This window comes from Macaca mulatta, chromosome 10 (genome assembly GCF_049350105.2).
Source record: "Macaca mulatta isolate MMU2019108-1 chromosome 10, T2T-MMU8v2.0, whole genome shotgun sequence".
Classification (NCBI taxonomy): domain Eukaryota; kingdom Metazoa; phylum Chordata; class Mammalia; order Primates; family Cercopithecidae; genus Macaca; species Macaca mulatta.
The window spans coordinates 18,525,711-18,550,115 of record NC_133415.1 but is presented as its reverse complement, the minus strand read 5'-3'; the positions used below and the strand labels follow the sequence as shown (position 1 = coordinate 18,550,115).

Sequence of the window (24,405 nt, the reverse complement as noted above, 5' to 3'; positions counted from 1 at the left end):
TACCCACAGAGGGGCATAATCTGATTTACAATAAGGAAGTTAAGCCCAATGCTTCTAACTCCAGAAGCACAAGGGCTCCAAGACTAGCACAATCCTCTTTTCTCCCAAGCTGCCCAAGGGTTAAGTAAACGCAAACACGGGTAAATTCAGTGAAAGGAGATACTTCCTTCCCCTGGCTGACACACCTGATGCAGGAAGCAGACTCGGGCTCTCTGGGAATGAGAGGCCTGGCCGGACTTGTGCTTCCACGAGAGAACGAACATCGCTGGGATGTGGGATGGCTTAGCACTTCTCATGTGAGTTTCTGAGAGCTACTGAACAGCCTAAGGCCCCATCTGTTTTCAATCTTGTTAAAAGGGCCTCATGTGCTGGCGCCTATTTAAAATAATGCACACATGGAGTTTTTAAAATGAAGAAGAAAAAGCCCCGTGCTCTCCCCGCCGGCACAGCTTATGTGTTTATTTTGGAGCAAGCTTTGGAGCAAGACACAGCTAATTTCTCTTCCCGAGGTTGATTTGCAAATCCCCATAGGCTTTTGCTCCAAGCATTTAAGGCAGCTTGGTATGAACTGGTCACTCTTTCAAAAGTCTGCTGTGAAATAGCTCCAAGTTAAGGCTGGGCTCAGGAAAGGAGGGAGCCCAAGCACCACTTTGCTCCTTGCAAATGTTTCCCTGATCCCTTTTCCCTCAATAGAGACTCACGTTTCTAAAGGCTGAATTCCTCTTCTTCTCAGATGCTCATTTTCTTCCTAAGGGGCTACCAACCCAGCATAACCCAGATAGAACTTCGAGTTAACCTGAACCTAATCTCCAAAATGGGGACTGCAAGGGACAGTGTCAGGGAAAAGAACCCACCTGTGGCCAATGCATTCTGCATCAAGAAGCAAGGGCAAGGACGTCTCTCTGTCCACATTCTGAGGAGCACACAGGCCCTCTGCACTTTTGAGACAACAACATGCTCAACTCACAATGACATTCATATGTCCAGTGTCCACAAAGAGCTGTAATGGATCATTTCCAACCCTGCAGGCTCCGAGAAAACACCTCGTAAACGTAGCATCACTTCCACGACCTCATCAACAGCAGCTCCACACATCTTAGGGACTTCATAAATGACTCTCCCTAGACCCAGAGCAAGGGAAGTGCAAACAGGATATAAGCAAAACAGGGTAAGTGTGTCCAGAGTGGCCCCCCACTGATTACTCATGTCACTTTCTGCATCTTCACACTTGAGTGGTAGCAATGCCCAAGGGTGGTGATGCCAATAGTTATCCCAGCCAGTACATTAGTAGGAGAAGTAGTGGTTGGAGTATTTGGAGAGGTAGATACAAAAATGGTGATACTAGTAGTAATAGCACTAGATATAGTAGCTGTATGAATACTATTCGTAGTTCCAGTGACAATAATTATAATATTACATACTATATTCATATTAGAATTAAAATCTATCATAGTTTGTTTATTTGTTTGTTTATTTATTTATTTATTTATTTATTTATTAGCACTTACTATGTGCCAGGCACTGGTCTAAGGGCTTTGCATGTAGTAATGAATCCTGACAATAACCTGGTGAGATAGGCCTTATTATCCCCACTTTAGAAAGGGGCACTGAGGCATGATGAGATTAGTATGTTTTATGAGAACACATAGCAGGGAGGTGACAGACCAAGCATGCAAACATGAGTCTGAATCCAGGGTCCCTGCTTTGGACTGTTTCACTAGGCTCCTCCCAATATGCGGCAGAGTCCAAGGCAATGGGAGCAGCAGGACGATAGAACCCCAGTGAGGGAATTACTTCTCGGAGGGGCACGGTTGCTCACCCCTGTAATCCCAGCACTTTGAGAGGCTGAGGCGGGTGGATCACTTGAGGTCAGGAGTTCAAAACCAGCCTGGCCAACATGGTGAAACCCTGTCTCTAGTAAAAATACAAAAAATAGTAGGGTGTTGACATGGGTTGGCTGTGTCGCCACCCAAATCTCATCTAGAATTGCACTCCCATAATTCCCAGTGGGAGATAATTGAATCATGGGGGCAGTTTCCCCCACACTATTCTCATGGTAGTAAGTCTCATGAGATCTTATTGTTTTATCAGGTGTTTCCGCTTTTACGTCTTCCGCATTCTGTCTTTGCTTGCTGCCATCCATGTAAGATGGCACTTGCTCCTGCTTGCATTCCATCACGATTGTGAGGCTTCCCCAGGTATGTGGAACTGTAAGTCCAATTAAACTTCTTTCTTTTGTAAATTGCCCAGTCTCAGGTATGTCTTTATCAGCAGTGTGAAAAGGGACTAATACAGGTGTGGTGGTGCACGCCTGTAATCTCAGCTACTTGGAAGGCTGAGGCAGGAGAATCACTTGAACCCAGGAGACAGAGGTTGCAGTGAGCCAAGATCATGCCACTGTACTCCAAACCCTGGGTGACAGAGTGAGACACTGTCTCAGGAAAAAAAAAAAAAAAGAATTACTTCTCAATAGGCAGCCTAAGGAGAGGCCTTAGACACTTTTTTTTTTTTTTTTTTTTCCTTGAGACTCTGTTGCTCAGACTGGAGTGCAATGATGTGATCACGGATCACTGCTGGCTCGGCCTGCTTTGGCTCAAGCAATCCTCCCACCTCAGCCTCCCCAGTAGCTGGGACTACAGGCGTGTGCCACAATGCCTGGCTAATTTTTTAAATTTTTTGTAAAGACAGGATCTCACTATGTTGTTGCCCAAGCTGGTCCCAAACTCCTGGGCTCAAGTGATCCTTCTGCCTCGGTCTTCCAAAGTGCTGAGATTACAGGCGTGAGCCACCATGCCCGACTTCAGATACATTTTTTTGAGGTTCAAAGGGTTCAGGACCTTCCAGCTATGCATCAAGTAGAGCACTAATTTTAATTTTTTAATCTGCTTAAATATTGGGTTTTACATAAAATTTAATTGGAAACAAAAACATTCTATTTTGAAAAACTGTTAGAAAGCAGCAGTGTGCTGAGGCTTTGGAGTTAGACAGGTATCATAACTATGTCTTTCATTGTCTGCATTCTGATGCTTTGACCCCTCGGCCTTGCTGGCCCTGGAGGGACTGCCCTTCCTAGGTTAGCCAAGTCTTAGAGATACCAAAGAGCTTGCCTGGAGCACGCCCTCTGAATGCAAACCAACAAATGCAGGCTCAACCTCCTCTATCTATGGGGTTCTCACACTGCAGGGTACTGCCCACCCGCCCTGAGGGACAGGCACGAGACAACCAGGGACAGCCCCTACTCTCCAAGCCCGGCTGAAATAATTCAAACTCACCAATCCTAAACCTGTTTCCCCTGCCTTGCTTACTCCTCCCCACAAATCCACAATAAAAGCTCTTACCCACTCTCCCCATCATTCCCTCTGTCTATGAACAACCTCAGTGCTCCCCTGTGCCCCCCACCTGCATGTGGCATGGGGTGCTGTGCCTCCTCTTTCTCAGGGACTGTGAACGTAAGAGCTCCTTCCTTCATGACAGTCATGCATCTGACTGCGCGTCTTGCATGCTCAACTAAAACAAATCCTGGGTATGTTTAAGACAACAGGCTCTGACCAGCTTCCCCCACGTCCCTCAGGACTTTTGACAGGTGTCAGACCTCTGCTGGGTTGCCGGGCACAAAGCCTGGGACACACTGACCGGTGTGGATCATGTCACAAACAGTGCTGAGTGCGGGGTCAGACGGACCTGGGTTTCCACTGCCTTTCTAGAACTTCCTAGCTCTGGGATCTTGGGGAAATCACAGGACCTTCTGCCTCAGTGGCTCTACCTGTAAAAACAGGGCATAAGGTCCTGACCCTGTCGCTATCCTGAGGCTGCTAACAGGAACTGCAGGAGAGAGTAAAGGCGAAGCTTCTCCAGAGTGAAGCCCACACCACCGTAAACTGTCTTTAGGTACCCAAGGGCTTCTTGCACAAAGGTGTGTTTTTGGGCTGTTCAGTCTAGAAGAGGGTTTCTCAACCTTGGCACTACTGACATTTTGAGCTAGATAATTCTTTGTTGCAGGAGGCTGTTTTGTGTATTGCAGGATGTTTAGCAGCATCCCTGGCCTCTACCCACAGGTGTCAGGAGATCTCCCCTGTTGTGACAACCAAAAATGTCTCCAGGCATTGCCAAATGTCTCCTGTTGGGGGGAGTGGGGCAAAAATCACCCCTGGTTGTTAGCTACTAATACAGAAGAGGAGACAGGTTAGGCTAAGCGTATCTTCCTCTTTCTAGCATCTCTCTCTCTCTTTCTCTCTCTCTCTCTCCGTCTCTCCCTCTCTCTCTCTCTCTCTCTCTCCTTCCAAGGATGCCTAACAGTTCTCAACTCCACCTACCTCTGTGGTACACTAGGGTTCTAAGGAGTATGGTTGGAAAATAGTTGTTTTAGTGGACACTCTAGGCTAGAAAAAGTAGAGTTGTGTTGTCAGTGGGTTTTGGTTTCACCCCCATCATATATTTACCAACTGAGCTCATCTCATGATCCAACCACCTTATCCATAATTTACCATCCTGTTTAAGTAGCCTGGTAGCAATCCCACAGAATGTGAGAACTGCAAGTTCTTTTCAGGTCATCCAGTGGGTTTGGTCTTGCTGCCAGCTCTGGCTGCTGTGCAGAGAAAGATAATGAGGCTGCCCCTCAGCTGGGCTGGAAGGCATTGCCTTCATTGAGCAGTGGAAGGCCAGGGGTTGCACATGCTCTGTATATTTCCCAGTTCCTCTTTTTACAAACGAGTCAACTTACATCCAAAGTTCCCTTAGTGTTAACTAAAACAGACCAAATTCTCAACGTGTGCTGGACATAGTAGTGTTGCGGTTACTAGCTGCATTCTGTGAACAGAAAAACATTAGCTTGGAACCTTGAACCACTTCCTTGAAGTCCCCCAGGTAACAAGAGGCAAAGCCACGATTCAAGCCCTTGTCCATCTGATCCTGGGCACAGCTCTGTCCATCAAATCAAAGTGTCTCAAAATATGGCTTGTTCCTACTGAGGCAGGAAAAAATGTTCCTCTACACAAATAAAATACTATAGAGAAGTCAGTGAGAAGGAGGAGCCTGTTTGCTTTACTTTTAGTATCCTTTATTTGATTTTTTTTTTTTTTTTTTTTAAAGACAGAGTCTTGCTCTGTCACCAGGCTGGAGTGCAGTGGTGCGATCTCAGCTCACTGCAACCTCTGCCTCCTGGGTTCAAGCAATTCTCCTGCCTTAGCCTCCTGAGTAGCTGGGACTACAGGCGCCCGCCACCACACCTGGCTAATTTTTGTATTTTTAATAGAGACGGGGTTTCACCATGTTGGCCAGGATGGTCTCGATCTCTTGACCTCGTGATCCGCCTGCCTTGGCCTTCCAAAGTGCTGGGATTACAGGCGTAAGCCACTATGCCCGGCCTACTTTTAGAATCTTAACGTAATTTCCCATTAAATACATGCAGAGCACAGTTAAGGTTAAGACTGAAAAGAAACCCAAAGCCACGCAGAAGCAGCGTGATGGAGAAAGCGGATGATATCCCAGGAATGAGGGGGCGGAGTTAGCTGTGGGAGTGAGGAGGACACAGTGTTTTTTTAGAGCACGGGCAGCTTGGGAGTCAGATGGACAAGAGTTCAAATCCTGGCTCTGCCAATTCTAAGCTGCGTTGCTGGGCCTCTCAGAACCTTAGTTTCTTTGTCTGTAATAGTAACAGATAACTCACAAGGTCACTGTAAGCAGAAAATTGGGTTATAGATAGTAAAATCTTGGCAGAGTATCTGGCATCTATCTATCTATCTATCTATCTATCTATCTATCTATCTATCTATCTTACCTACATACTTATCTACCTATCTCTCTCTTTATATAAATATTTATCTATCAATATAGATAATAATGACTCCTAAGCAATTTCTCTCTATATAGGTATAAATGTATATATACATATACAAATCTGTATATATACATTTATACAGAGAGAAGGAGAAATTGATTAAGATTTTATTATTATCTCTATCATTGACATTATAAAATACTATTTTTTTTTTTATTTTTGAGACACAGTCTCACTCTATCACCGAGGCTGGAGAGCAGTGATGCAATCTCGGCTCACTGCAATTTCTGCCTCTTGGGTTCAAGCCATTCTCGTGCCTCAGTCTCCAAGTAGCTGGGATTACAGGCATGTGCCACCATGCCTGGCTAATTTTGTTTTGTATTTTCAGTAGAGACAGGGTTTCACCATGTTGACCAGGCTGGTCTCAAACTCCTGGCCTCATGTGATCTGCCTACCTCAGCCTCCCAAAGTGCTGGGATTACAGGCATGAGCCACTGTGCCTGGCCCAAAATACTAAGTTTAATGAAGGTGTTTAGGGGAAGGAAAACCTAATTCTGAACTGATTAGAGACCACAAAAACAAAAGCCTGGACAGAGAGTTAGGTTCTAGAGAGATGTAGAAAGCATAAGTACACGGATGGATGGATGGATGGATGGATGGATGGATGGATGGATGGATGAATGGATGGATGGATGGATGAATGGGTGACTGAACAAATGGTCACATGCATAGATATTCATTATATAGAAATAACATTTTTGGACACCAACATATAGAACTTGAGGGAAAGCCACCATAAACAAGAAACCTTATAAATTAATTACTTGCCTCCTCCAATATCTCTCATGGGGACCACTAAGCAGAGAGAGGAAAAGAGAGGTGGTGAGAAAATGAGGCTGGTGCCAGGTTAGGAAGGGCCCTGGTGCTGCCTAAAGACTTTGGCCTTCATCCCATAGACATTGAGGAGCCTGCACCGTGGAGAGCTAAGGGAGCCAGTGAGAGACCAAAGCAATTGTACAAGAATAAGCAAATTAAGATGAGTAATCAAAATCTGGTTCTGTCCAATGAATGCACAGTTTGGGGTTTCTGGCACTTGGCTGGCCCAGCAAGGGGAGGTTCAGGCCCCTCTCCTTTCCCTTGCTTTTCCTGGCAGCACTAGAGGGGGAGAGCCTTCCCGTCTCCTCCCTGTCTGGACAGAAGGCAGGCCCCGAGGTGAGCTGGGTGGGGAGGGCACCGGTTCAGTTCCATTTTAAACAGGCCAAGAACTCACCCATTAGCTCACGAGATGAACCTCAGGGCTGTTGCTTAGGGAAGAAAGGAAGGTTCCAGCAACATGGCTTAAGAAAGGTCGGAAGACCCAGAGAGACTGTCTGTGGTCCCTGAGAACATGGATCTGAAAAACTGCTTTAGGCTGTAAGCAGCAGTCATTTTTCAGGTCTGGCTGGACAGCAGGTGAGTCAGGGGAAAACACGCAGACACAGGTTATGATCACAGTTCTGCCACTAACGAAGCAATGACCTATTTAACCTCGCCAAGCCTCAATTTCCTTGTCTGAATAATAATGAGCCTTACACCTCAGGAGTTGCTGAAGGACAAAATATGTTGAAAAGTTAAACGCATTAGGGCAATGAAAAGCACATCATTGAACTAACAGTTTCTTTTCCTTCTTGACCATGTACTCAGAACTCCCCAAGTACAACCCTTGATGCCCCACGATAGAGCTTAGCTCCATTTCCTGTCTGGTGCTGACCTTTTATCACTGCCAAGTTCTTCCCCTTCAGACGTCTAAAGTCAGACTTGGCAAGGGGGAGACAAAGGCAGCATGACCCAAGCAAGGAACTGCACCTCGAACAGTCCCCATTCAACAGATGAGACAGAAAGGTGGTCAGCGCAGGGCTCAGTGGTGTGGGCTCTGGAGCATCTGGGTCCACATCTCAGCTCTGCCATCTCCTAGTTGTGATGCCTCGGGCATGACACTTAACCTCTCTGAGTCTCAGTTCCATCAGTACTCTGTGGGGTGGTGATGAAAATTAAATGTATACAGATAAACTGCTTAGAGGGTGGCTTGCATTGTGTAAATGTTCATGTCAAATCTTGCTTTACCTGCACTGTACTGTAATGTATCAATGACTTACCTGCATGATTCCTGCAGGGCTAGTGCTCTGTTTGTGTTGTTTACCATGCAAAGGGATCTTTGGGATCTTGCAGTACACTAAAGCTTTTCTCCTTAGCTTCTTTCATTTTTCCCTACTTTGGATAAGTTTGAGAAATATATACTGAACATAGATTAGGTATCTGGGTCCTTGGAGCACCCATTATGTATGTGAGTAAGTGCCCTATCAACCTCCCCATCACATTCCACCATAGCACTGTGTACCCTACTTTCACAGCTCCTAACAGTTTGTAATTATGGTGTGTGTAAGACAGAGAGATAGATAATATGATTAACTTCTGTCCCCTGCCATTAGATGTTAAGTTCCATCAGGTAGAGATTCCATCTGTTTTTAATCACCATTGTAACCTGAGCACCCAGCATATAGGCAGTCAGTAAATATTTGTAGAATGAATAAAGATACCATCCCTATTCCCAATGAGCCCAGAGTCTAGAGGGAGCAAGGGCAGGTGAATTAGCAAGCTCACAGTCATCTGGGAAGTGTGATGGTAGACACAGGTATGAGGTGCTGGGGGAGTACAGGGAAGAGGCACCTCACCCTGCCTGGACGGAGCAGGTGGGCAGAGGAAGCAACGCAGACATCATGCTGGAGCAAATGTTGAAGAATCTATGGCAAAATCTAAGAAAGGATGTCCCAGGAGGAGGGACTTGCATAAGCAAAGGCATGGAGATGTGACTCCAAGATGGTATTACCGTGGGTAGGCGATGGTGAACCACAGCAGTTTGGTGAGACTGAAAGTAGAGCACAGGAGGAGATGAGTGGGGAGAGGCAGACAGGGGCGAGCTCACGGAGCGCCTGGTGTGCAGAGCTTGAGACCCGCAAAACAAGTCTAATGCACAAGTCAGAACTTTGTGCATGAGAGGAAAGTCACCAAGCCTTCCCTGGATTTTATTTATTCAGGATACACCTTCCCAGATAAGCCAGCATAAACATTAAGAACCATAAACAGGCCGGGCACGGTACTTCACACCTGTAATGTCAGCACTTTGGGAGGCCAAGCTGTGGGGATCGCTTGAGCAGAGGAGTTTGAGACCAGTCTGGGCAATATAGTGAGACCCTGTCTCTACAAAGTATTTTAAAAATTTTGTCGGGTGTTGTGGTGTGCACCTGTCATCCCAGCTACTCAGGAGGCTGAGGTGAGAGGATGACTTGAGCCCAGGAGGTTGAGGCTGCAGTGAGCCATGACTGTACCACTGCACTCCAGCCTGGGTGACAGAGTGAAACCCTGTCTCAAAAAATAATAAAATAAAATAAAAAGAATCATAAACACAGACTCTGCAGTTAAACTGACTGTGAATTCCAGCTCTGCCACCTGTATGCTGTGTGGCCTTGGGTGAGCCTCAGGTTCCTCATCTGGAGAATGGGGGAACTTACAGTACCTGCTCATGATAGAGTCATGATGAGGATTAAACACACTAATCCATATGAAATGCGCAGCATGTGCCTGACACTTAGTAAGCATGTGATTAGACACTGGCTATGCTCATTAATCCCTTCAGAGCCCAGGCTGTACAGCAGTCAGCTGCCTCATGCACCACCAGTGGAAACTCTCTCATGTCATCCTCTAAAACTTCCTGAGATGAGAGGGCCAAGACTGGACCAAGACGGGTCCAATTTAGGTTGAATTCTATTGTAAAGTAAATAGTGTCTTAGAACTACTAAAATCCTATGGGATATTAAAGATAGACATTGTAGGTTCTCCAAAACAGGACACATCATCTTCCTCTGCGCCCACCCTACTCCTCCCTAATTCTCTCTCTCTGACATTGTAGGGCACATAAACTCATTCTCTAACATCGGAAATATGCGCCCTAACTGTGTATGATCCAAAGGAAGCCATTTCAATGCATAAGTCCTGTTGATATGTCGGCCCACTCCCCTCCTCAGGAGACTCTGCTTAGAGTGGGCTAGGAGACTCCTTAGACAATCTAATAGATTAGTTTCCAGTTTAGCATAACAGCCAGACAGATTTTTGCGGTGAAGTCATCCAAGTCAATTAAAAGGCATTTTTCCCTGCTGTGAGTTCAGAAGTCTCTTTGGTTCATTCCAGTTTTCTGGGATGTTTCATAATAGGTTCCACCCTAGGTTAATTAATAACCCTTGATTCCCACTGAAATGCAAAGGCTCAAATCCAGTGTGTAAGCACATCCAGGCAGAGGCTGCTGGCAGGGCCGGGGTGAGCCCAGTGGGGGCTCCTCTCATCAGGGAGTGGGCCAGACCCCAAATGGTAGAGACAACAGCAGAGCTGGCAGAAAATGTAGACTAGCCACACAAAAGCTGAAGGCCATGCTGGAGAAGTGGTGTAACCGGGGGCAGTAGTGCATGGGGAGGGAGATCATCAACAGACGAAGGAATCACAAGGCTGGGGATTAGGCAGATTGGGAGCAAGTTGAAATGTGCAGTGTGAAATGGGTTACTCCAAGTGGCTGGACTAAGGTGGTGAACAAGAGGAGGTTGGCAATGGCTCACTTTCAAGAAATGCCAGCTCCAACACATCATGTGCGTTTGAATCCATCCTGTCAGTCTTGAGAAAAATAGATCATCTCTTCTCTTCTAGTTTCAAATACGAATTGCAGGTATGAGAATGGCTCAAGTGGCTAAGGAACACAGTGGCAAGGATGTACATGCATTCACTTAACACTTATGAAGTCCCTTAAATGTGCCTCCTACCCAAGCATCATATTCAAGGATAAGGTATCTTTTGCACCAAATCCAGAGCTGAGTTTTTCTGCCTCCAGTCTCAAGCCACCATTCCTATCCAGCCAATCTTCTAAGACCACTGTCAGCCTGTGCATTCTAAAATGAAATCACGGTTGCAGCACTCCGTGGCTTAAAAAGTCTAGTACATACATCCTGCCTCTAGGACACAATTCTTACTTGCATGCCTTGCACTAATGGCCCACCCTGAATAGATTGCCCTCCACCTTCTTTGTCAGCCTCGTCTCCCACCTCCTTTCTCATGCAGGGCATACCCTGGTCATTTGCCCTGTATGTGACAAGCTGAGACTTGAATCATGCTCTTTAGCTAAAAGGCCCAGTGTGCACATGTGCCCACTCACCCTCACCTAATTCTTGTCCCCAAACCCTGCTGGACATCAGCTTCTCTGTGAGGTCTTTCCTGAAAACATCCCAAGGTTAGATAAATCTCTACAACAGCCCTCATCACAACACATTATGGCCACTGCCTTCAATGTCTATCTTCCCACCAGATAAAGAACTCTTTGAGTGTGGAGGGCTCTGTCATTAGGACAAAGTACACAGCAGGTGCTCAGTGACTGTTTCTTGAATGAAGGAACAGGTTCAGATAAGACAAGCTCTGTTTGTTTTGTTTGTTATACATCCTTCAAGAAGTGAAAGGGCTTACTGAGTTCTCTTTCAGAATGTCCACTTCATTTCCCCTGGAGTCTCGTTTATCAATGGTACTAACAGGGGGCCGTGCTGATGCTGATGAAGTGGTGTGGCAGTAAGGAAAGGTGAATCCAAACATAGCAGCTAAAGGCTAAGGAACTCTGAGCTGGGTTTCCTAGTGCAAGAGGATGAACTCCCTTTGACTCCCATCCCTCCTTCCTTCTCATCTCCAGTGCGGGTGCTAAATGGTGCTACCAAACCAGGATGCTGTACTCTCCTCCAGCAGAAAAGAAGAGGAGAGTCTAAAGGGTCATGCAATGGGCAACGCTGTCCTTGTTGTGTTTAGAATCAGTGGGGCTCATTCAGCCTTGGTCTTGGCATTCCCAAGCCCTCACTGCTTGGAGCTCTCCTTTGGCTATCAGCTATGGTTCAGCACTCTATCCTAGGTTCCTCCCAAGAAGAAGGCTTCTCACAGGTAAATGTGAAAAATATAAACTTCATTTGTTTTTGCTATTATTTTCTTGCTATTAAAACCATCAGAAGGGACTAATGGCTTCTTAGAAGGGAAAAACAAAAGATGCCATGGGCAGGGGGAGAATTGTAGTAGGAAAAGCAGTGACCTGGGAGATGAAAGCTAGTGCTCTCCACATTTTGGGCTCCAACAATAATTTCACGTGTGTGCTAAGTCACTTCCACCCTCTGAACCTTTCAGCTGTTAAACAAGGGAGCAGGATTAGACAGTCTCCTAGGACACTCCCTGGTTCTATCCTTCTATGACTATGTTACACCTTCAACTCACTCACACAATCACTCAACAAACATTCATTGCATTTTTTCTTCAGGTCCAGAGTCTGTGCTATCTACTATCAAGAAGTTAGAAATGGATGACAGGTGCCATCCAGAAATGAATGTTGTGTATCAGTGGGAACTATGATTGAACATATGTGTAAATAATCAACACACACAGAGAAACATGAGCTTTTTATGTTTTTTTATCCCAAAAACTGCACTGCAAACTTCTTTAGTGCATGGATTATATCCTTTCTATTTCTGCATGCTTCAAGAGACTGAAGCCTAGAAATTACTCAGGCAAATGTGTTCAATGATGTGAAGCTGATCATAAAAACAGTTATAATATTTACTAAGCACTTTCTATATGCTAGGCTCTGCTTCAAGTGCTTCATGCAGTCTTACAGTAACCTATTTCAGTCTCACAACAACTATATGGGCACTTATTATTATTTTATATCAGGAAATTGAGGCATGGGGCAGTTAAATTACCTCTTCAAGGTTACTCAGGAAGTGGTGAAGCCAGGATTCAAACCTAGGTGATCTGGCTTGAGAGTCCAAGCTATTATACTATCCAGATAATTTAAAAACATAGAGCTTAGCTGGGCGTGTTGGCTCACACCTGTAATCCCAACACTTTGGGAGGCCAAGGCAGGAGGATCACTTGAGCACAGGAATTCAAGACCAGCCTGGGCAACACAGAAAGACCCTGTCTCTATTAAAAAAAAAAAAAAAAAGATATCGAGCCACTGCACTCCAGCATGGGCGATAAAGCGAGACTCCGTCTCAAAAAAAAAAAAAAAAAAAGATAAAGATGGAGAGCTACATTTAAAGACAATAATGAACATCAACCCTTCGGGGAAAACAATGAAAAGAAACAGAATTGTTAACAGAGAAACTATGCAAGAATAAGCCAGAAACATGAAATGATGAATAAGAACCATTGGGGTTAGTCAAGAAAAGAGGACTGTTTTGCTGGGAAAACATCTCATATGAATTTGTAATTTACCCAGTAGATCAAAAGAGTAGGGTGAGATAGGAAGATACTGTGGGCTATGTACTCAAGCTGAGAGGGGAAAGGCAAAAAGCTTTGTAAAGACAAGTTCATGACCAGCATATATTCTGATAGATGTACTCTGGTTAAGAACTAGGACCTTGGAGTCGGATAGACCTGGGTTCAAATCCCAGCTTCACTGCATTCTTACTAGCTGTGTCACATGCCTGGGCAATTTACTTAAGCTCTCTGGGCCCCAGTTTCCTCAGCAACAGGCATACCGTGTGGATTGAATGAGTTACTGCATGGAAAACACTTAATGTGGCACCTAGCAAATAGTAAATGTTCAATAAAGTTTGCTACCATCATCAATGTTATTGTTTCTCCATTTTCTGTAGACTTCTTAAGTTGATGAGCCTAAAGGTAGATCCAGGAAGCTGATAAACCTACCATAATCAATGTCACGGTTAAGAAGGGAAACACTCGCTCCTCTAATGAGTTATGTTTCAGCTAATGGGCCCTAGTATTCCACCTGCTTTTTTTATCCCCCCAGCTGGTTCTTAGATTTGAAAAGAAAAAGGCCTCCATGGAGACCTGCACGCTTTTAAAAATAATACAAAACAGAACGTCTGAGGTCAGGGTAAGCCAAGCCAAACAAATAAATCTTGCAGGATTGTGTTAACAAAACAAGGCTTAGTGGATCAGAGCGGGTAGAGTTCCGTCCAATTCAGTCCTGCAGAGAAACACCAAGCTCTGGTGAATTTCAAACACAAGGAGGTCAAATAGGAAGATCAAATTATGGAGCACTTCAGAGTTCAGCATCCATGCCTGGGCTGTAACCAGGAGAGCATTCTGTGCAGGATGGACTCCAGAACTCACGGGTCACGTACAGTCCCAGAAATCAAGACCAGAAGAGTCTTACAGATGAATTCTATATGACCTCTTTGGAGAGTAATTTTGCAATATCTATCAAAATTATAAATGTGTTCTCTCAGGTTGGGTTCTCTGGAAAGCAGACCCTGGGATGGATATTAGCCTTGGGGGAGGTTTATTAGGGAATTCTCTGGGATCTCCATCACTGGAAGGGGGAAGAAAAGAAAGGATGCAGGACTGTGAGAATTTGGGCCACACAGCCATCTCAGCAGAGGTCTCCGGCAACTCTGCAAGAAGCTCTGAAGCTGGATAGCCGTTCAGAGTTCTCCCAAACTGGGGTGATGGGGACAGGGATTTATTATAGCCGTTGACAGCCAGTCATTGGATGTAACTGCCACCAGGAAGGAGATGTGACCTTGGGAGAGGCAGCTCTCCTCACCTGAGGCACTTTCAAGGAGGAATGACAGAGGAAGGCTACCTTCTGGTAGCAATTCCAGCAGCTGGAAGAAAAGTCCTTCATTCCTCAATGTGCATTACAGCATCCACCACCTGCAATGTTTTTGGAACAAGTTATCCTATTTTTAGAAGTGAATCCTACAGATTGATTAATAAATGTTTGAAATGACACAAGTTTAGCATTGTCTATAATAGAAAAATTACAGAAAACAAATTATGGTGTATCCACATGACAGACCCCAGGCCATCATTAACAAGAATGAGGCAGGTCTGCATATACTCTCGTGGAATAAACTCCAAGAAATATTAAGTGAATAATGAGGGTGCAGAGGAGTGTGGATAAGTAGAAAGGTATGTGTAGATGTCGAGCAGCCAAAGGGGTGGACTGTGCCAGTCACTGTCTATTGCCACTCATCCTTCTATAGTCTCTCCTGCACTATGGGAGCTGAAAGCCTAAAATCTGCATTCCCCAGATCCTTTAGCCACATAATTTCAGCTCATTTCTACCAATGGGAGGCATTCATGCAGGAACTGAAGGTACAAAGAAGGCAGCAACAATTCTGCTTCGGGTGGGTTACAGAAGCTTCACCAACAGCTACAGCAGCTTGAACAGGTAGTGGCAATTCCTGCAGCCTCAGTGAAAGCACAGGTTTGGCCAAGTATAGTAGCTCACACCTGTAATCCCAGCACTTTGGGAGGTCCAGACAGGAGGATTGCTTGAGCCCAGGAGTTCATGACCAGCCTAGGCAACATCACGATTCCTTATCACTACAAAAACTAAAAAAAGAAAAAAAAAAAAAAAAAAAGCTGGGCATGGTGGTGCACACCTGTGGTCCAAGCTACTGGGGAGGTCGGAGTGGGAGGATCACTTGAGCCAAGGAGTTCGAGGTTACAGTGAACTGTGATTACACCATTGCACTACAGCCTGGGTGAAAGAGGGGGACCCTGTCTCAAAAACTAAACAAAACAAAATGACCACAACAACAAAAAGAGTACAGGCTCCTGATTCCTCAGTGACAATAGTGACCGTGATAAACAGTGAATGTAGGACGGTTGTGCCCGTGCCTCTGGTAAATGATTTCCCCTTTTGATCCATTTGTAATCAATTCTCCTTATTAAATTGCCTCTGAAATATATAGCATGGTAAATGTTTTTCTGACCAACCACCCTTTGTGAAAAGCATGTATATGTATTTGCTCATTGCATTTAAAACTTCTCTGGAAAGCTGCCCAAGAAACTAGTGATAACAGTTAAGTACACGGAAGAGAACTAGATTGGTGTAGGCAGAGTGGGAGGCAGACTTTTCACCACATACCATTGTGTAGCTTTTCAATTTTTAACTATTTGAATATACTACTTACCACCCCCCCAAAAAGAAAAAAGATTAATAAAGGTTATCTCCTACTAAGCACATTAATTTCCTGTGAAATATTCCCCAAGTTAGCCACCAAGTTTCTGCCACAGCATTTCCAGCACAGGAGATACCTTACCTACCAAAGGGGCATGGCCCATTCCTCATTAGTCAACACTACTTAACAGCTTCTGTGTAGACCAAGTTGAAATCGATCTTCCTGTAGGATTGCACCAATAGACTGAATTCGAACCCCAGTGAAACAATAGAGGGTGGTGCTCAGCACAGAAACCTGGGTTCAGATTCCTCCTCTATCACCCATTTCTTCTGCTTGTTTAACATCTCTGAGCCCCAGCTTCTTCATCCGCAGAAGGGGACAGTCAAAGTACCCATCTTTTGTTTGTTTGTCTGTTTCAGATAGAGTTTTGCTCTTGCTGCGCCCAGGCTGGAGTGCAATGGTACGATCGTGCAATGGTACGATCTTGGCTCACTGCAACCTCTGCCTCTCGGGTTCAAGCGATTCTCCTGCCTCAGCCTCCCAAGTAGCTGGGATTACAGGTGTGCGTCACCACGCCTGGCTAATTTTGGTATTTTTAGTAGAAACAGAGTTTCGCCATGTTGGCTAAGCTGGTCTTGAACTTCTGACCTCAGGTGATCCACCTGCCTCAGTCTCCCAAAGTGCTGGGATCACAGGCACGAGCCACTGCACCCAGCTCAAAGTACCCATCTTAAAGAGGCATTGTGAGGTTGAAATAAGACTATGCATATCAAGTCCTTTAATCAATACTTTTGGTTATTGTTCTTGATATTTACAACACTGGAAGAAAAAAATATATATAGTGGATAAGAAGAGGACCCTGAAGTCAGACTGGCTGGGTTCAAAAACAGACCCATGCCACCTATTAGTTGGGCAACCCTGGGCAAGCCACTTACTCTCTCTGAGTCTCAGTTTCTAAAAGATGGAGGTGCCTACTTCAACCATAAAATGCATTTAGCTTTATCTCATAAGGACTCAACAAATGGTAACTCACTTTATCAACCATACTTGTTCAAGAGGTACATATTTGTAAAGAGTAAACTGGGACCTATCAGAGACCTTTCTTCCTCTGGACTAAACATCTCCAGCTCCTTAAACGAATCCTCTTTCCTTATTGGCCTTAGTTTCTCTTACTCCAAACCCTTTTCAGAAGGCATTCCAGGTTGCTGCGACCCCCTTCCAGTGTGACACACAACTGGATGTTTTATTAGAGTGTCTCACTAGCATTGTGTGTGTGCGTGTGTGTGTGTGCATATAAGAGGGAGTGTATGAACTATCACCTTCCTGCATTCTCACTGCTGTGCTTTGATAGTGCAGCCTGAAGTGATATCAGGTTTTAGGGGAGTAGCAAAATCTCAACTGTAGTTTATTGAGCACCTAATACATGTGCCAGAAACAAATGCTCAGCATATTACATTAACTCATTTTTTCACACAATAACTCTGGGGAATAAATTTATTATCATCATTTTTAGGTGGGGAAATTGATTTAGAGATGTTTTAGGTAAAAAGCAAACACAGCTAAAATACGACTGAACTGAGATTTCATCTTCAGTCTATCTTACGCTGGAGCCATGATCTTAACCCCTACACCACATTTCCTCCCGCACATATTAAGCTGTGCTCAACTCAAATGTTAGGTCTTTTTGGTTTTTCTCATGTGATGTTAGTAAGATAGGTCTCCCTGGCTGGGTGCGGTGGCTTATGCCTGTAATCCCATCACTTTGGGAGGCTAAGGTGGGAGGATCATGAGGTCAGAAGACTGAGACATCCTGGCCAACATGGTGAAACCCTGTCTTTACTAAAAATACAAACATTAGCTGGGCCTGGTGGCATGTGCCTGAAATCCCAGCTGCTCAGGAGGCTGAGGCATGAGAATCACTTGAACCCAGGAGGCAGAGGTGGCAGTGAGCCGAGATCGCACCACTGCACTCCAGCCTGGCGACAGAGTGAGACTCTGTCTCAAAAAAAAAAAAAATCCCTAATCTTGCTCCTTCACAGCTGAGTTTTTGAACTCAGCCCATCAGCTTGAGGTCATCAGTCATCTTTTTTTAGTTTTGTAGAGACAGAGTCTCACAACGTTGCCTAGGCTGGTCATGAACTCCTGGGCTGAAGCAGTCCTGCCTGGGCCTCCCAAAGTGCCGGGATTACAGGTGTGAGCTACTGTAACCAGCCGAACCTGCACTCTCCTGCACTCTCACTGAGGCTGCAGGAATTGCCGCCACCTACTCAACTTTGTATTGTATTCCTATTCAATTTGATCAGATCAAATTTAATCCTGCGTATTCTCTCTCCCGTCTAGTTAAAAGTCATTAGCATATATAATTTCATAAGTCACTAGTAAGAAGGAGAACAAAGCCAAGTACAAAGCCTTTTGGCAAGCCATTAGATTTCTCCCAAGGTGTATTTATTTCTATCAAGTAATCATTTCCTAACGAGGATGATGTTCAACCTGTCACCAAACCACCAAACTGAATTAACATCCAACCTCCACTTCTCTATCTTGTTGACAACTGTTTCTTGAAATATAGGTCTTTATGGTCAGTATCTACAGCTAAGGTCCATTCTAAGAAATGTTGTCCTAGAAAGAATTGTGGGTTGAAGGCTGAAGTGCATATAAAAAAATATAAATACAGGGTCTGCAGTGTTTTAAATATTTTAAGGGGAATATCTCACCTTTCCATTCAGAAGACATTAATGTTAAATATATAAAGGGCAGAAGATGAACAGTCTCCCAACAGCAGCCTCCCCTGAACAGCTTCCTAACCCCAACCCAACCCAATATTACACAAGGACAGTACTCAAAGGAGCAACTAGTATTCATACGTAAATCCATGGGTCATCTGGCTTCCTTCATCGGGCTGGGAGTTGCTCAAGGGCAGGTATAAACCCTTCTCTTGCCTTTTTCTCCGCCTGCTAGAGCAAGGCATTAGTGTTCTTTCTGCCTCGGTACCTCCATTAACACGGAGGAAAGACTAGCGGTGGTGATTTCAGTCTTCTCTTAAAAATCAGAGACTGAGGTTCTACCTTAGCAAGTCCTAGCCCACTGATGTCCCAGAACTGTGAGTCTACTTAATATTAATCCATTCATCAACCTCATTGCTTGGTCCCACAGAGGGGTGACTTGTGCCTGTGGAGAAAAAGACCCTTTACTTCAAATATAAACAGAGGAGAGTTTGACATGCCAACCATCCTGGCCTGATCCTCTCAGACCCTACTAGGATACTGCTGTGAGGGCCCTGCAGAGCCAGTAGGGCATTCTGGGTAACAGAATGCAAAATGATGCTATCTCCCCCACGGGCCTCCCTAGGGTTTCTTGATTCCTGGCTCTGTAAAAGTTGAGGCAAGCAGTTTTTAGACTCGGAGGGGGGGTGGGGGAAGAGGATGGAGAGAATGGGTGGAGGCTTCCTCTAGGCCAACCACAACTAACTCATTCGCTCTGTCCAGCAAAACCCAGACAGTGCAATTATCTGGTTAATTTGGCCCTTGGTTGGGAGACAGGATCCCAAAATGTGAGGCCAGCTCAGACTAAACAGTGGCTTCCGTCCTGAGACTTTTCCCAAGTGCTAAAGGATGCATGTGAGATTTCTGGGGGGCTTACTTGTGTGTCCCGCCCATTGATACAGATGGGCAAAGACAAGTGATTCTGATTCCAAGATGGATTTGGAAAGGTATGTCTTCTGGGGAAAAATGCCCAAATGACCTGCTAATTGGTTTCCTGGCTAATTCACCTTTTGGCTTTCACAGAGGGGCATGGCTGGAAATCAGAATGACTCTAAATTAGCCAAGGTTTTTCAGTGTGATTGTAGACCTCATAGACGGGCCGAGGGGCCCCAGAGCCCCGGGGTGAGTTATTCTTAGGGCAATTCCCTGATGGTCCTGCTCATAGATTTTGTACCTACAAGTTGGGCCAATGGCATTGCTGAGATAAAAGTGGAAAATTAAAACATGCCCCTGGGGTTTCCACAAATGGGATGAGGCAGGGTGAGCTCAGCTGGCAACCAAGTATTTACCAGATGGCTTATGGAAAACCCAGAGTTTTGAGGGGAGATTAACAAGTGGTGGCTGGGCACGGTGGCCTGTAATCCTAGCACTTTGGGAGGCCAAGGCTGGCGGATCACGAGGTCAAGAGATTGAGACCATCCTGGTCAACATGGTGAAACCCCATCTCTACCAAAAATACAAAAATTATCGGGGTGTGGTGGGGGATGCTTGTAGTCCCAGCTACTTGAGAGGCTGAGGCAGGAGAATCGCTTGAACTCGGGAGGCAGAGGTTGCAGTGAGCCGAGACTGCGCCACTGCACTCCAGCCTGGCGACGGGGTGCGACTGTCAAAAAAAGAAGCGGTGAATGGTGACTTATCGCCCTTGGAAACTCACAAGCAGCCTGGAATCTGTAGAATCTATCAGTTATTCATTCTGCAAATATTTCCTTCAATTCTCTTTTGTGCCAGGCCCAGTGCTACTTAGGGTGAGATCCAGACAGTCATGGTCTCTACCCTCAGGCAAATCATCCCACTCAAAATGTATGGCTAAAAACTCAGATAAGGGCCAGGAAGGAAAAGTTGAGGAGCTATGAAAGGGAATAACCAGGTTACCTGATATAAATCTGGAAAAGGCTCAGAGAAGGAGTCTTTGAGGAAAGGATTGTAAAGCTAACACTTCAAAGGATCTAATCTGCTTTTTGAGGAAGATCACTCTAGCTTTGGTATGAAGAATACATTGGAGATGGGTTGAAAACATGAAGTTGTGAGGCTGTTGATGAGGAAGATTGGACAAGAGTTGAGGGTGGTCCAGCCAAGGATCTAGGTGATGGGGATGAAGGGAGAAGTGCAGGGACTAGGAAATATCAGATGTGGAGTCAGCAGGATCCAGTCATTGAATGGGTGCAGTGGTACAGGGAGAGGGACACATTCGGGAGCCGGAGCAGGTTTCTGGTACAAGTGGAAGGTAGATGGTCACACTCTTTACTGAGAGAGAGAATTAGGGAGGAGTAGGGTGGGTGCAGGGGAAGATGATGTGTCCTGTTTTGGAGAACCACACCGCATTCCCTGTCACTCCATACCCTGTACTTCTGGTCTCCTTATCTTTGCTCACACTGCCTCCTCCATTCACACACTCTTCATGCCACCATCTCCACTTGTTGACATCCTATCCATCCTTTGATCTATTTCAAACACCACTCCCTCCTCGAGGCCACATCTGAGTCTTTCAGTTGACTGTGACCTCTGCTGCTGGGAGTGCTAAATTTGGACCTCTCATCCCTGGTTTCTACCTGTAAGTTCAAACCCCAGCTTCACTGCATTCTTACTAGCTGTGTGACCTGCCTGGGCAATTTATTAAGCTCTCTGAGCCCAAGTTTCCTCAGCAACAGGCAAATTGTGTGGATTGAATGAGTTATTGCATGGAAAACACTTAATATGGCATCTAGCAAATAGTAAACGTTCAATACAAGTTTGCTACCATCATCAATGTTATTGTTCTGTAGGCCAGGTGCGGTGGCTCATGCCTGTAATCCCAGAACTTCGGGAGGCCAAGGCAGGCAGATCATTTGAGGTCAGGAGTTCGAGACTAGCCTGACCAACATGGTGAAACTCCATCTGTACTAAAAATAAAAAAATAAAAAAAAATTAGCCAGGCATGGTGGCACATGCTTGTAGTCCCAGCTACTCAGGAGGCTGAGGCAGAAGAATAGCTTGAACTCGGGAGGCAGAGGTTGCATTTCACGCCACTGCACTCCAGCCTAGGCAACAGAGTGAGACTCCATCTCAAAAAAAAAAAAGAAAGAAAGAAAAAGAAAAAGAAGAAAGACTTAGCTCACCTCTCCTCCTAGACCACAGGCATTTGGAGACTGGGCCTCTTCTTCTATATACTCGTTCTCCACATATTAGCTAGCTAGCATAGTAGACTCTTGACAAATATTTGCAAAATGAACAAAAATAACCTGTTCTCTGCCATGGAAGGAAAACCAGGAGACATTGGGTTGACTTGAAAGCCACAGAATCAAACTGAAATTCAAAGTGTAGGTGTTTTAATATTAAACCAACTCAGTTTGATGCTTAGGAGACCTTTCTGTTTCTCTGACACACTAAGCTCAAAAAGTGCAGGGAGAAGAACAGTCATACTCCCCTATTTTAAAAATTGTATTTTGAAATCATTTTTACAGCAAGGACCTTGTCTATGTTAGTTACTGTTTGCCTTTGATGAGGAGGAGGAGTAAGAGGAGGATAACGAATAATGATGCTGATGATAAATGGGTAACATTTACTAAGTGCTCAGTATGTGCCAGGTACTGTTCTGAGCACTTTTCACAGACTAACTCGTTTGATCCTCACAGCCCCCTATGAACGCAGGCTGATGCTATTATTGCCCCAGTTGGACAGATGAAGAAATTGAGCTGGAGAGAGCATAAGTCACAAGGTTAGTAGCGGGTGGTGTTGGGATTCAAATCTGGAGTATGGCTCCAGAGCCCAGGCTCAAATGTGCTCTCCTAAGGCTGAGCACAGTGTTTGACAGAGAGGAGCTCCTCGCTGAACGAATAGGAGAAAGCTTTGATCTGGAGCCAGGAACCACACCTTCTACTCCTGATTCTGCCACTGCCTCCCTACACAGCCCTAAACAAATCTGTGTCTCTTTCCACATAAAATAAGAGACTTGGATATTGATATTAATAGCAATAGCAAGAGATAGTATTTGCGGTTCTGATCCCTTCTGAGGTTTTAAATAATTTAATCCCCACAATGATACAAGGAAATTGAGGCAGACAGAGATTAAGTCACCTGCCCAAAATCTAGAAAATGAGAGAGGCAGGATTCAAGGCGCTTCATTATGTTCCTAAACCATGCTCTCTAGCCCAGGTGGCTGCAAGGAGATGCCCCAGGGGCCAAAAGGAGCAGTATGGAACAGACAGACGTTGGGCTCCACCTGCCTATTTCCATCAAAGCAGCTCTACGTATCTCTCTTTTGTAGAATGAGTTCCTATTTGACATTTCCCTTGAAGAAAGGGTCTCTGCTAAAACATAAAAGGTTGAAAACCACTGGCCCAAATAATTCTGAAATTTAATGAGACTCCCAGGTATAAGCTTGGACTTTTCTGGTAATCTTAGCTCATTATGACCACATAAGATGGGGACCAAGATTGCGTGTAAGGGCCGGGCGCGGAGGCTCACGCCTGTAATCCCAGCACTTTGGGAGGCCGAGGTGGGCGGATCATAAGGTCAGGAGATCGAGACCACGGTGAAACCCCGTCTCTACTAAAAATTACAAAAAATTAGCCGGGCGCGGTTGTGGGCGCCTGGAGTCCCAGCTACTCGGGAGGCTGAGGCAGGAGAATGGCATGAACCCGGGAGGCGGAGCTTGCAGTGAGCCGAGATCGCGCCACTGCACTCCAGCCTGGGCTGGGCGACAGAGCGAGACTCCGTCTCAAAAAAAAAAAAAAAAAAAAAAAAGATTGCGTGTAAGAACAGTCCCAGCTGCAGAAAAGGTCAGACGACACTGCTAAAGACAAGCTCCCACCTACCTGCTCCACTCGGATCTCAATCTCTCCATTCACCTTCTTCCCATGGAAATACTTTGACCTGTAAAGGGGAAGAAATCAGCTGAGTAAGGATGCAGGCTGTTTTACTCTTTTCTCCCTTCTCCCACAGGCCTTACCCCAGAGGTGCATATTGAGACACATCCTCGGCCATCCTACTGTCTCCTCCCACCTTCACTGCTGATTTTCTCAGTCTTTTTTTTTTTTTTTGAGATGGAGTTTCACTCTTGTTGCCTAGGCTAGAGTACAATGGCCCAGTCTCGGCTCACTGCAACTTCCGCCTCCCAGGTTCAAGCAAATCTCCTGCCTCAGCCTCCCAAGTAGCTGGGATTACAGGTGCTCGCCATCGCACTCAGCTAATTTTTGTATTTTTAGTAGAGATGAGGTTTCACCATGTCGGTCAGGCTGGTCTCGAACTCCTGACCTCAGGCAATCCACCCATCTCGGCCTCCCAAAGTGCGGAGATTATAGGCGTGAGCCACCGTGCCTGGCCGATTTTCTCATTCTTTATAGGTGGTGTGTGGTAGAGGGGAGAGGGTGGATGACAAGACTGGAGGCTCAAGTTCTGGTTCTGTCACGTCACTTGACCTCCCTGCATCATAGTTTTAGCATCTGTAAAAGAATGATATTAATAATTGTGCTACAGGCCGGGCGCTGTGGCTCACACCTGTAATCCCAGCACTTTGGGAGGCTGAGGCAGGTGGACCACCTGAGGTCAGGAGTTCGAGACCAGCCCAACCAATATGGAGACACCCCATCTCTACTAAAAATACAAAATTAGCCAGGGGTAGTGGCCCATGCCTGTAATTCCAGCTACTCTGGAGGCTGAGGCAGGAGAATTGCTTGAACCCAGGAGGCAGAGGTTGCGGTGAGCTGAGATCACGCCACTGCACTCCAACTGGGCAACAAGAGCGAAACTCAGTCTCAAACAATAATAATAGTAATAAAAATTGTGCTACATATTTCTAAGGGTTACTTTGAGGATTAAATAAGAAAAAGGATCCCACATAAAAAGGTTTGAAATGATGGCTATGCTAACTATCTTAATCTAATCATTATACATTACATGTATCATA

At 45.3% G+C, this 24,405-nt stretch overlaps 1 protein-coding gene across 4 annotated transcripts in view; it reads right to left on the bottom strand.

The window, feature by feature from the left end:
• Positions 1-24,405, bottom strand: part of SYN3 (synapsin III) — a 553,834-nt gene that overhangs the window by 451,951 nt on the left and 77,478 nt on the right. For all 4 annotated transcript variants that reach the window (XM_028827102.2, XM_015149984.3, XM_015149988.3 and 1 more), the window contains 1 exon segment: positions 23,315-23,372. In XM_028827102.2, the coding sequence (XP_028682935.1) occupies positions 23,315-23,372 (58 nt within the window).